The 14,935-nt window shown below is 26.4% G+C and overlaps 1 protein-coding gene across 1 annotated transcript in view; it reads right to left on the bottom strand.

Annotated features, from left to right (window-relative positions):
- LOC105843976 (uncharacterized) overlaps positions 1–13,798 on the bottom strand; it is a 48,835-nt gene extending 35,037 nt beyond the window's left edge. Inside the window, exons 1-4 of the mRNA XM_065793972.1 lie at positions 13,418–13,798; positions 13,215–13,282; positions 12,999–13,098; positions 2,335–2,596 (exon numbers count right to left, since the gene is read on the bottom strand). Of these exons, the coding sequence (XP_065650044.1) occupies positions 2,335–2,596; positions 12,999–13,098; positions 13,215–13,241 (389 nt within the window). The 5' untranslated portion in view covers positions 13,242–13,282; positions 13,418–13,798. The remainder of the gene's footprint in view (positions 1–2,334; positions 2,597–12,998; positions 13,099–13,214; positions 13,283–13,417) is intronic.
- Positions 13,799–14,935: the final 1,137 nt, after the last annotated feature.

Below are 14,935 nucleotides of genomic sequence, written 5' to 3'. Positions count from 1 at the left end.
CTCTATATATTGTGACTTGATTACTTGGTGCGAATGTCCTAATATTATTAAGACCATAAAAATCAGTTTAGAAACCAAATATATGTATATAATATATAACCTTAGTTTTTATAAAACATAAATTTGTTGAAGCTGGGAGCATACCAACAATCTTGCACATGATCACACAAAAATGTTTTATATGCTTCCAAAGACTTGTATGCCTGAGTATTTTGTCAAGTCACTAGAAGTGTCTGAGTAAACTTATCAGGTCTCTCCAAGCAATGTCAGGCAACTTTGCAATGCATTTCTGCAAAATTCTTTCATAAAAATTTTCTAGATTTATATATTGAACCACAATTAAAATATTCATTTTTTATCTAATGATAAAAAATGATCATAACATTTGAAATGCTGTGTTTATAAAGTAAAAGTAAAGGTTAACAAAATTCAAAATGTTTTTTTGAAATTGTTTTGCCTGCCAGTATGCACACGCAAGATTTTACATTTTGCTTGATACACCACATAAAATTGGTCTATAAATTTTTTGTGTCAAAAACAAGATATTTCCAAATATTTGCAACAGAACATACAAAAAAGCAATATTAGGTGTGTGTGTGTGTATTTTGTGTAACTTGATTATATTGTTTAATTTTTTGACTGTTTGTTTTATACTTTTGACTGTAGTTGTTCTATGAATTTATTGTAAACAACAGCAGTCTTTATCCAAGGTTTAATTAAGTAAAATAAAGAATTCTGCTTTCTATATATATATATATATATATATATATATATATATATATATATATATATATATATATACATATATATATATATATATACACACATATATATATATACATATATATATACACACATATATATATATATATATATATATATATATATATATATATATATATATATATATATATATATATATATATACACACATATATATATATATATATATATATATATATATATATACACACATATATATATACATATATATATATACATATATATATATATATATATATATATATATATATATATATATATATATATAATTTTTATATTTTATTTTGCTTATGTTAAACTGTTAAAAACTCAGTTCTGTTTTATTTTTTATAAACCAAGGTTGTTGTTGGTTACTGTTGTAAAGTTACTTATATATATACTCAAAGTGTTTAAAAATACAGTGAAGTTTTATTTTTATAAATGAATATTGTTAGTTATTATATTTTGTTACCTTGCTTGAATATCTGCTTAGATTTTGTGTGTATTTAGCAGATGCATGTTTAATACACAACCTTTGGAATTAGGGTCGGCAATGCCGACCTAACTGCTGACCTTAAAGTGACCTCATTTATATGTTTTATAGCAAGAATTTTGTTTCAATTTTTTATTTGCCGACCTGATGCTGACCTCTAAAAGATTGAGGTCGGCAAATTATTGCCGACCTCATTTTTCCTAATTCCAAGGGGTGAATACTACTATATTAAACTTGCATCTAATACACACAATAGCTTATTATTTAAAAATTAATTTTTTGAACTCAAAATATTATACTTTATATTCTGCAATTTATATTCTAGAATTTTTATCAAGAAAAGGAAGTTTATTTGTAATTAGTTTCCTAAATTTGTTTAGTATGTGTAAGCGATTGATTAGGTATAAGGTGCTTTCAATGTTTTTAGTTCTATTTTTAAAATAGAACTAAAAATATAATTTATTATAAATTATTACATATAACTTTAACATTATAAAGTTCATTATAAAGTACTAAGATTGTTGTTAGATATTGTTATTTAAGTTAAGATTTTAAACAAAATTTACTTTTGTACTGTTTTATTTTCTTATTTCATTTTAGAGAAGTTTAAGAGAAGTTCTAAGAAGTTCCAAGTACGCAAAAACAAGCTAAAATGTAAAACGCATTCTCCCGCACCCAACCTTCCCCTGCATATTGCTAACAGTTTAAGATAAGAAGTTTTTAGGTATTAAACGTTAATAATTAACTCAAAACCATGGTCAAGAATTTAAAATCAATATTTTTACCACTTACATAAAATTATTAAAGTATATAGACCATATAAAAAATAGATATAGAATATGTCAGTATGGAACAGAATCACCAAACATGACAGGCAGACAGCTAATATATAATATATAAAATACAATTCTTAATTAACTAGAAACTGAAGATAGTAATAACACATCAATAGCTTAAGCAAAATTCAACAAAAAAAAAAAACCTTAAGTATTTATGAAACAAAATAAATTCAAAATAACAATAATAAAGAAATGAATTGAGCTTTTGTTTTATATACTTTTAATAATTAAATTTCATACCAAGTGGTTTTGAATGGAGAACGACTTGCATCAAAAGACTGAAACATATAGGTGAGGAGTTTTTGACGTGGACTCAGATCCTTAATATGTCCATATCGATGATTATCTGTAAAACCAAGTTGACGAGCTTCTGATACCATTCTTTCAATAGTGATTGGCATAGGAGTTAAATGTTGTTTTTGTACATAGGAAATAAAATCGCTGTTAGAACTAGCAACATATTTTGTGTCACATTGCACATCACAGATTGTGGTACTTTTAACTAAATAAGTTTTTAGAAATTTTAAAATAAGAACTTTTATGGATTAATAATTCATCTTTTTTTTGTATATATTCGTGATTTTTTATACTTTAGATTATATATACACATTATCATCTTTTTTTAATTGAATTTTTAAGCAGTAAACTTTGTATGCCTTTTCTATTTTTTTTATTTACAGTTAATTAAAACAAACTTTATATTAAAAAAGAAAGAAGAAAAAAAAAAAAAATTACGCTATTTTAACCATCTATTTTTAACTTAAACAGAGACCGCTAATTAAGGCCGTGTAAAAAAGCCACTCATTAGTTTAGCACACTTGCACTCTTATTGTCTTTTAACTGTCGCTTTTTACTTTTTGACGTCAAATTTTTACTAAAAAGTAAATTTAAATATCTTTTTTTACATAATAACTGAACAAAAGTTTCTAAGATATACAAAGTATGCTCTAACTCATTTGAAATAAACTTGGTATTTTTCGCTTAAATTTTGTCCATAATTTGACCAATAAGATGGGAAATAAATCAATTAGCTCTGAAAAAAAACAGCGTACTGTAGGACTACATCTTGGTGGTTTTTACAGTTCTGAAATAGCTTGAACTCTTAAGTCTGTATCTTGTTCATGTGTACTCAGAACAATTCAGAAATTTGAAAAAACTGGTACTACTAACAAAAACTATTCTGGACAACCAAGAATAACAAGTATGACCGATGATAATAGTATCTAAATACTCTAAATACTCAGCCAAAGAGATTGCACAAGAAGTGAACTTGGCTTTAAAAAATCATATCTCAAGAATGGTACTAATAAAACTGGAGTGATCATTGGCGTGAAATGAGAGAGAAGAAATATTAAGATGGAAACAAATTTCTGTACAAGGATTAATAGATTGATTTAGTTCATTGGTATCAAGGTATTTGCATTTAGTTGTAGGATTAAACAGACTGTTCATGTTTTTAAATAAATTTTTAAGATAATCAGGGGGCTCGCGAGATTATTAAGAATTAGTAAATAAATTGTATAGATTTATAATATTAATTAATAACAATGATAAAATAATAAAGAACAGATAAATATTATATTTCTTGACTTTTTTTTCTACAGACTAGATGTCTTTTACCATTGCTAGTGAATAGAAGTGTTTTCAATAATAAACTATTGTAAATACAAAGATGTTAAAAAATTTAAATGTTTAGTCTTTCTTTTTTTCTAATTCTTTCGCTTACATATAAGTCAATTTAGTTATTTATTCTGTTTATGTTGATATCAAACCTAATATTGCTAATAATTGTATGTGCTATAAATGAGTTGAGGCTGTTTAGTAAAAATAGATCACTAAATGATATAATAAAAATAATATCAATCCACAATAACTTATTAAATAAAAATATATAATAATGATAAAAATATTATTTCTAACTACCAACCTGTCTCTCTTCTTTCTAACCTAAGCAAACTCTTTGAAAAAACTATGCATAAGAGGCTCTAAGCATTTTTGAATAAATTTAAATGCCTTTACAAACACCAGTATGGCTTTCATGCTAATCATTCCACAACTTACTCACTTATTAAAATTATTGATTCAATCATAAAAGCTCTTGATGATAAAAACTTTGCATGTGGTGTCTTTGTAGATCTACAAAAAGCTTTTTATACAGTAGATCATTCTATTCTACTCAAGAAATTAGAATATTATGGAATCAGAGAAATACCTCTTAAATTGTTCTTCTTATCTTCACAACAGATCTCAGTTTGTCTCAGCCAATGACTCAAAATCTACTCAAATAAATTGTTTCAAAGGTGTCACTCAAGGCTCAGTATTAGGACCACTACTTTTTCTTCTTTACATTGATGACAATAATAACTTAATTAAGTTTGCAACTCCTTACCACTTTGCTGATGATACTAACTTGCTTATTATCAACAAATCTTTAAAAAAAATTACATTAATCATGATCTGGCCAATCTAGTTCAGTGGCTTTGCTCAAATAAGCTTTTTCTCAACTATAGCAAAACTGAACTGGTCATATTCAAATCTAATAAAACCGAAAACTCAATCAAGTATCTTAGAATTTTAATTGATTGCATATAATAAAATTTCATAAAATCATTTAAATTTTGAAAAAGCGTTAAAAATATTTTTCTTGTTTATGATACGCTACTTTAATTGCTAGGGGGTTGGAAACTTTTTTCTTTAAGCCTTTTATTTATCAATACTGCCTGGCGTTTAAACTTTGTTTTAAAAATTATTTGTTTTAAAAAATATCTATTATATATATATTATTTTATTAATAATATAATAGAATATAACAAATTATGTATTTAACTAATAACATTTTTTCTTTCATCTGCAAAACATAATTATTAACTAATTAACATTAATGGATTTTGAAATGATTTTGATGAGCAAGAGATTTAAAATGTGCGGTAGTTTTTTTTCTATAACTTCAGTGATTAAAGTTCTTATTTCATTATTACTCTAAATTATTGTATGTAATTAAGAACATTCCAACTGAACTTTTTTTTTTTTTTCATTCAATCTTTTCTATTATGTTTCTCATAGCTTTACCCATCATTTGCAAAGTCATTGCAATAAAATGAATGATTTTTAAATAAATTAAAAAAAACATTGATTTTATTCAAAATTGCTATTATCAAAATAATGCGAATACGTTACCCTTCAAGCATTAACTTATTTTTGTATTGATAAAGTTTACTAAAGAAGAACTATTATTAAGATTTAAACAAAAAAAAAGAAAAATTTTGACCGTCAAAAAAAAACCATTTACTGTCATATCCTTTAGTTAGACGACTGTATTTAACACTTGACTTAGATTCCCTATTTTCTTTTTACTTTATATTATATATATATATATATATATATATATATATATATATATATATATATATATATATATATATATATATATATATATATATATATATATATATATATATATATAAAGGTACAATTAAACGACCTGAATTAATTACATTTTTTTCTTATCATTAGAGACTTTTTAAATATAAAGGAATATTTATTGGCTTCAGTACATACATAAACTGCTTTATAGCCTGCTGCCGCATGGGAGCAATTATCAAATAAAATCTAAAAAAAAAATCTATTGTTGCCTCTCACCTCTGATAACAATTCCAGAGCGCAGCGAAAAAATTTGAGGTTTGACAAAAAAAACACGTAACTTTCATGAACTTCAGTCGCTTACATCTCTTTTTTAAATTATTGAAAAATCTCAAGGCTTAATTATAAAATATATAATTAAGCCTTGAGATTTTTTCCATCAATTAATTTAACTCAACCTCTTTCCAACCATATGTAGAATGTAGAAAGTTTTATATGGCTTCACTTATATATTACTCTTGCCTTGAAACCACTATTGATAAAAAAAAAAATGCTACTGACACATTTTTTTATTAGTAGTTTTTGAAAGTAAGATTTCATAAGCACCAAAACACATCTAATTTGTATGGAACTTTCCGTATATATTGAAAAAGGGGAGAGGAATAAAATGGAATGAGGACTTTTTTTAACATTCCTACAGGTTATTCCATATGGAATCACTTAGTTATTCAAAAGTGCTCCAGGGTACCACTTCAAATTTGCTTCAATTATGACCACCCAAGCTGTTATGAAAAAAAAAAACACAAACCTGAAAATTTCGGCTTGATTATACAAACTGTTCAAAAGTTATAATTGAATCAATATTGACCAAAATCAGAAAAAATTTGAGTATCTGGAGCTTACAGTAGATTTTTTTGATTTTTAACAGATCATAACTTTTTAAATAAAATAGATGATCACATGAAATTTTTCACAGTAATAGATTTTCACCCAAATTATCTATTTTTGCAGGTGACTGATTTTAAACTAAATAACACAATATTAGAAAAAGTTTTGGAAACTTTTATGTGCTACAGTTCAATGCCAACAGACAAGCTGTGCCAATTTTTTGTTACTTTTGTGTACTTAGAGTAACAACTTGTGGAAAAAATTAAAATGTGTTAAAAGTTATTTTAGCACTTGCAGCAGCCTGTTAAAATTTCATTTTTTAAAAAAAAATACGATAAGTTACATTCACTTTGTTGGCATGGAAAGTAGTGTAGACAATTAAAATAAATTATAAAACTTTTTACTGGCAAGGTTCTATATATAGACAATCACCAAAAAAAATTTAAAAACCTATAATATCTTATGACATGATTATAGCCCTATGACTTAGGTGTATATTTTTAATTTTTCCCTTAATAAATATAATCAGTTTTCCCTAAAATAGCATTATCAGTGTCTTAATTTATTTGATATGATTTTATAATATGTATTTGTTTAATTTTATGCATATAATTATAATAACATAATTTTCACATGGTTATAATTTCAGTGTAAAATACTTTAATTGCTTCAAGAGTTTGTATGAAAATCTAAATCTGCACAGTATTTTCTGGATTTTATTATTTTAGTTTTTATTATTGCAAGAAAACCTAAAAAGTTTTGTGTATGCAAAAATAGTTATATGAAGAAATACTATATTGGTTGCATTTTAGACAGTTTTAATCACATTTGTACTTGAGATTTCATTTTTACTGATTTTATTACTGGAAAAATATAAAAAAGTTTTTTTAATTTATGTTACATGTTTAATCCTCATATTTAATTTAGATTAGTAAAAAATGTTAGAGAAATGTTGTGTAGGAAGAGTTTTAAATGAAGATTTATAAAATGTCATAATGGTAGGAAAAATAAGACTAAAAGATACTGATATTAAAATCTTAAAAAAAAAAGAAGTTAGTCAAAATGAACCTGCTAAAGAAGATTTTAATTGTTCAGACCTCGATAAGACAGTATTTAATAACTGTTCTTAATAAGTGTCTTTGTTGGAAATATCTCCACACAAAAATGTAAGTACGCGCAACAAATTAGGATATGGAAAGAAAAAAGCTAAAAAAATTGCAACAAATAGGACAAACCTAGTAGCATCAGCATTGGATATAGACCCAAAAGATATCAGGAAAAAAGCAAAAATGTATAAACTGTAATGATTTAGACAAACTGTTAGATGCAATAAAAAATAAAATGAAAATAAGTTTGGAGAAAAAGTTCAACTACTAAAACTAACTCCTGATAGTTGGTCAATTGCAAAACATTTTCAGTTTCAGGACATTTTCAGTTTTAGAACTATCTAGCTTTCTTGTTAAGAAAGCTAGATAGTTGAAAAATGAAAAAGGAATGCTTGCTAAACCTGAAGCTTAAATAGGACAGCCTCTAGAAGATATTGTTAAACAAAAAGTCATTGAAATTTATGAATCTGAAGAGTTCACAAGACAATGTTCAGGAAAAAAAAAACTTTGTTTCTGTGCATATAAATAATGTAAAAATTCATAGACAAAAACATTTAATATTAGTTCGATTAAAGGAACTTTATCTTGAGTTTAAGAAGTTATACCCTCAACACAAAGTTGGATTTAGCAAGTTCTGTAAACTAAGGTCAAAGTGGTGCATCACAGTTGACAGTAGTGGAAGTCACTCAGTTTACGTATGTTTTTATCATTAAAATGCTAAGTTGATGTGCACTGCGTTACCTAAGGGCCATTTAATATATTACAAAGATTTGATGAAAGTATGTGTTGGTAATATAGATAGTTTAAGCTCCCAAAAAGGGAAATTTGAAGACTTACTTGGAAAAAGTAAATTTTTTGTCAAAATCAAAAGAACGTCAAACTCAAAATCATTATTTGAAAATAATGATTTTGATTTTGACGATCAGATCACATACAAACAATGTTTGTCAACTGACCGAACTGCACTTGTCACAGTCCAAACAAGCATTATTGAGTTTATTGAAACTCTAAGTAAAACTTTGTATAAACTTTTTCACCACCACTTTATCAAAGAAGAAGCTACTTTACATCCATTTGCTGTATATTACAAAGATGAAAAAAATCAACTCAAATGTGAATGCTATTGTACAATTTCTGACCATCTTCCCCATGACCAAACAACAATTTATTGTTTTCTCACAGTTACTCCCTATGATCAAAATCAAACTACCAATCAATATCAAAATCAAACTACCAAATCAATCAATAAAGTAATACAGTGATGGTGCTGGGTCAGAGAACAAAAATTATAAGTGTTAAACTTAATGTACCACCTAGAAGATCACAATGTAAATGCTGAACATCACCTTTTTGCTACTCTCATGGCAAAACTCCATGTGATGGAATAGAAGGAACTATAAAAAGAGAAGGAACTATAAAAAAAGAAGCAGCAAAAGCGAGTCTACGAGCAACAAATGAAAACCAGATTCTCACACCAAAGGGTAATTCCATATAAAATCGTCCAAAAAAAAACATTCTCAGAACAAATTTTGAGGCCTTATGTCTCAGAATTTGTTCTTTTTTACCTCACTTGCAGTCCATATTAAAAAAATAATAACTGCAAACATTTTAGTTAAAAATATACATGAGTTATTATCAGTTGATATAATGCTGACTCAGCATTTTAGTGATTATCTGAAGCCACTACAAAGCAACTTTGACATATAGAATATTCATAATGGCTTAGGGAAATTTCCTTAAATTTGGTACCCCAATAGATTTTTACTTGAGGAATCTAAAAATAGCACCCTCATAACAGGAAATATCTCGTTTAGAAAATTTTTGTAACAAAAGCAATTAAAATGTTTTTTAAAACATTTATTTGAATAAAACATCAACTAGTGTTATTTATTGACTAGTTTAGGACATTTATAGTCATGGGCTAAGGGAGGACCAGGGGGCCTCTGACCAATTTCCACCCACAAATTTAAAGAAAAAATATTATTCAATAAGAATTATGTTATTATCATGAGCAAGTCTATGGAAAGTATTTTAAGAGAAAAATTACAAATGTTGCAATTCTTTTGGAACACACAAGGAAAGTTAAAAAATTGCTATAAAAGGTATAAAATCTAACATTAATTACAACAGAATTGATATGGAAGTTAAAAAAAAAAAGAATTCATAAAATTTATAAAAATTTATATTTTCACTTTTTTTCACAATTTTAGAAACTTAAAACTAAATTGTTTCTTAGGTAATATAAAGATTTCCCAAGACTTAGCTAAATTTTTGCAAGAAAATAATGTTTATGTAACCCCAGGTTGGAAATTCTGCAGTAAATGTTACAAAAACACAGTAGAAACTGATGAAGATTTAAATTCACAAGAGAAATAGGAATTAAAAAGTGAAAAAAAAAATTAAGTTAGATAATACTATAGAATTACTTGGAATTTCACCAGTAAAACTAGCCTTCAAAACACAGCAAATTGCCTGCAGCAAAATAAAAGTTTGAGAACACTATTGACAGAGTTGCAAAAATATTCTCATTAGCATATAACATTAAAGAAATTTCTTTAACAACAGAAACAAAAAGCCCCATTTCAAGGCATTTCGTGAGACAACCATGTTTTGAGGGTGCTATTTTTGGATTCCTTAAGTAAAAATCTATTGGGGTACCAAATTTAAGGAAATTTCCCCAAGCCATTATGAAGATTCTATATGCCAAAGTTGCTTTGTAGTCGCTTCAGATAATCACTAAAATACTGAGTCAGCATTATTTTAACTGACGATATCTCTGGAACTCATGTATATTTTTAACTAAAATGTTTGCAGTTATTACTTTTTTAATATGGATTGCAAGTGAGGTAAAAATGAACAAGTTCTGAGACATAAGGGTTTCATGGTCTGAATGATTTCATATGGAATGACCCCAAATGAACTGTTTAGATGGGCTGAAAAAACATTAAAGGTGTTAAAATATTCTCATGGTTATTGATATCTCAAGTGATATCAATAACCATGAAACTTATTTTAACCTAAAGAAATATGAAGAGATGAGCACAGTCACAGGCACAAAAAGCAGTTTTGCACAAGATTACAGTTTTGTACAAGGTGGAGAGAAATTATTTTAACAGAGAATCTCTAGCAATACTGTCTATGATATCCATTTGATGAATAATATTAACTTGGCAAAAAAAGATTCTTCAAACTTTTAAACTGGTAAATATATTGCATGCTTTTATGATGATGAATGGTACATAGGGCTTGTACTTGAGATCTGTAATGAAAACAGATGGTAATGTAAAATCCATGCACAGAAACAAATTAAATTTAAAATGGACTGATGATGCATGATCAAGTCAGTGTTGGATTCCATTTGACAAAGTAATAGGTCAAATAAGTGCTCCATCCATTAAGGGTAGAAATGCTCGAGACTACAAACTTGCTAATAATGATTATGACAGTATTGAGTTATGTAAATCAGAGATAAAGAAATTAGTGTACTTGTATTTCAGGTGTATATACACTTTTTCTTTTAGCATTTTTATTTTTGTGAAATATAATATAACTTGCGCTATTAGGTACCCTTTTAAACTTAAAAAGCATTGCACTCAAAATCCTAAAATTATGTCATAAGATAGGTATATATGAATATAGGTTTTTAAATCTTCTTTAGTGATTGTCCATATATAGAACCTCGCTAGTAAAAAGTTTCATAACTTATTTCAACTGCCTACACTATTTTCTATGCCTGCAAAGTGTATGTAATTTATTATATTTTTCAAAAAAAGTGATATTCTAATGGGCTGCTGCAAGTGTTAAACTTACTTTTAACACAGTCTTAATTTTTTCCACAAGTGGTTGCTCTAAGTACACAAAAGTAGAAAAAAATTGGTACTGCCTGCTAGGGTGTCCCAAAAAACAACATTTTTGAAAAATATATGCTGAGACCCCCTTAATGTGTTCTATCTAATACAAAAACACTAGATTTAAAATTTTTTTGAATAAAAAATATTTTAAGGGGTCCCTCAAGACCCTCGAATAATTATTGGGTGCCTAATATTTTCAAAAAAAAAGTTTTTTAAAAATATGTCAACCTGGTACTCAAATGAAGCAAAATTATATAAAAATTTCAAAAATAATATTTAATTTAGAGAAATTTTTACTTATTTATCAAAATTGTCATAAAAATACATAAAAAATGCATTTTTTTGTTTTTTGTTGAAGAACATAACTTTTCATGTAAAAAAACCAAAAATAACAATTCTATATTTGAAACCTATATTATTTTTGAAATTATTATATAATTTCGCTTCACTTGAGTACCAGGTTGACATATTTTAAAAAAATTTTTTTTTTTGAAAATATTAGGGACCCAATAAGTATTCGAGGGTCTTGAGGGACCCCTAGAAATATTTTTTATTCAAAAAAATTTTAAATCTAATGTTTTTGTATTAGATAGAACACATTAAGGGGGTCTCTGCATATATTTTTCAAAAATGTTTTTTGGGACACCCTACTGCCTGCCTATAGATATTAAACTACAGCACATAAAAGTTTCCTAAATTTTTCCTACTATTGCGTTTTATATCAACTTTAAGGTACAATAACTCATCAATTCCTCATCGTCAATCAAAAACACCTACAAATTTGGATTATTTGGGTTAAAAACTGCCAACATAAAAAATTTCAAGTGATCACCTTTTTTATTTACAAAGTTATGCTCTGCCAAAAATCAAAAAAATCTACTATAAACTCTAGGCACTTAAATTTTTCTGATTTTTGTCAATATTAAATCAATCTAACTTTTAAACAGTTAAGTCAATCAAGCTGAAATTTTGAGGTTTGTATTTTTTTCATTAATACTATGGGTGGTCAAAAATTGAAGCAAAAACCTATATGTTCTTTAGTTCTCAGCATTTTAAAACTTCAAGGTTAATTTATATAGAATATATTATATGGAAAAAACAGAGTTTTTTTAAAACAGTCCATGTGGAATTGGCAATTATAGCATTTCCTTAATTTAAAACAACTATTTATTCATGTTTCCTTAAAGATTTGGATCTTAGAATTTATATATAAAAATTATGATATAATGCTTTTTTCCTTTTGCATATTACTTGTTTTGATTTTTGTGCTAGATTTCTAATGTTTTTTTTTTAAATTTTGGTGACATTTTACAGCAAATTTTTCATTTTGTCAAAAAATCAACAGTTTTTCCAGCACAAAAATGCAATAACTTCTGATTCACTTAACTTCTAAATCAAGCTTTTTTAGCTCTATACAATCATGTTACTTGTATATAAAAATATAGACAAAAAATAATCCAGTGGAGTGGCTACCTCTGACTCTAAAATACAAACCTTGACAAGCAAGATTGTGAGCAGAGAAACAAGTTATGTAAAGAAGGATTAAAGTTAACTTTTAACTACTGTGCAAAAGTTTTGAACTTTAAAAAATGAATATTTCATAACTAAATTAGTGTTTATTCCACATTTACTCCACAATATCTATTATGAGTTATTATTAAGCATTACAATAAAAGTAATTGCATAACTTAAATTATACCTTTTGATAAACTTTTGAAGCAAATTGAGCAATAACAATTGTTTTCTGAAAGTCCATAAAAATCACAATCTTTTGTCAAACATTTGACCGAAGTATTTTCCTAATTAAAAACTAATTGTTTTAAAGACTATAACTTTTATGTTTCACTATTAAAAACTATTACCTTTTATATTTCAACTAAATATATATAAATATTATAACAAATATTTTGCATACCAAACTTCTATTCATATTAGAATCCATTTTTTCATCATACTGTTATTAATAGTGTTAGCATATTTGGGCTATATTTAAAAAATATAAAGTTTTAGTTAGACGCTGTTTGTCGATTGTTTGCATTTAAGAAATATAAATTTATAAACAAATTATAAATTTATATTGACTTCACAAAATAAATTATTATATATAAATATACTGACTTCACAAATTAAGTTGATCAGAATAAGCTTTTAATTCGTTTCAAAAATCAAATGAAGAAAATAAAATGTGGAAACTGTGGGATTTGATACTCTGTCCCAATATCATGATATGCTTGTGTTTATTATGCTCGCTTTGTACTCATCATGATTTGCTTGTGATCTTGCAAGCTTCTTTTAAATGTGCTTATTGGTCCGACCGGCGGGGCGGGAAGGATAGGATTGTCTAATTGGTATAAACGGCGAGGCGGATCATTTTTTCGGCATGCTATCTTTCAAAATGATGCAGCAAGTAAACTGGTCAAGTGTTAGCAAGTAAACTGGTTAGGGTAGTCCGAATTTTTATAGTGGCTTGACTGAACTTCTACATATTTCGTTTAATACAAAAAAATTTCAAAAAATAGGATAGTAATGGAGACCGTCGATTAAAAAGAAAGGGGAGGGGGGGCGAACTGTGATAAAATATCACATCCGCCTAATATATCACATCCCCCATAGAAAAACCGAAATCGAGAATGCGTTTTCAAGTTATTGCACTTAGAAGTGTATCTAGTACGTCCGAAATAATTATGTACAAAAACAATAAAATTAAAAACGCAACGATCAAGATTCATAAAACGGTTTGTAAATAATATACTATAAATGAAGTCAGCATTAAATGGTAAAATATTTTAAATTCATAATTATGAAATTTTGATCTTAATATATTGCTTGACAATGATTATATAAATTATACATGAGGGATATGATATTTTAGATACCAAATACTAATACTTTTCATTATTATAAATGTTACATAGGGGGGATGTAATATTCTAGAAGCCTGGATAAGGGGGATGTGATATTTTACGTAGGAATTTCAGCTTCTTATTGTGATATATATATATATATATATATATATATATATATATATATATATATATATATACATATATATATATATATATATATATATATATATATATATATATATATATATATATATATATATATATATATATATATATATATATATATATATATATATATATATATATATATATATATATATATATATATAGATAATACATGGGCTATGTGATATTTTAGATACTAAATATTAATACTTAGCAGTGTTTTAAATGTTACATAGGGGGATGTAATATTCTAAATACCTCTATAAGGGGGATGTGATATTTTACGTAGGAATTTCAGTTTCTTATTGTGATATATATACAGATTACACATGGGGGATGTGATATTTTAGATACCAGATACTAATACTTTGCAGTATTTTAAATGTTACATAGGGGGATGTAATATTTTAGAAGCCTGAATAAAAGGGATGTGATATTTTATGTAGGAATTTCAGCTTCTTATTGTGATATATATACAGATTACACATGGGGGATGTGATATTTTAGATACCAGATACTGATACTTTGCAGTATTTTAAATGTTACATAGGTGGATGTAATATTTTAGAAGCCTTGATAAGGGGGATTTGATATTTTACGTTGGAATTTCAGCATCTTATAGTGA

The sequence above is a fragment of the Hydra vulgaris genome, chromosome 03 (assembly GCF_038396675.1).
Source record: "Hydra vulgaris chromosome 03, alternate assembly HydraT2T_AEP".
Taxonomy (NCBI): domain Eukaryota; kingdom Metazoa; phylum Cnidaria; class Hydrozoa; order Anthoathecata; family Hydridae; genus Hydra; species Hydra vulgaris.
Note: the sequence above shows the minus strand (reverse complement) of the source record. Positions and strands in the feature narration are given on the sequence as shown.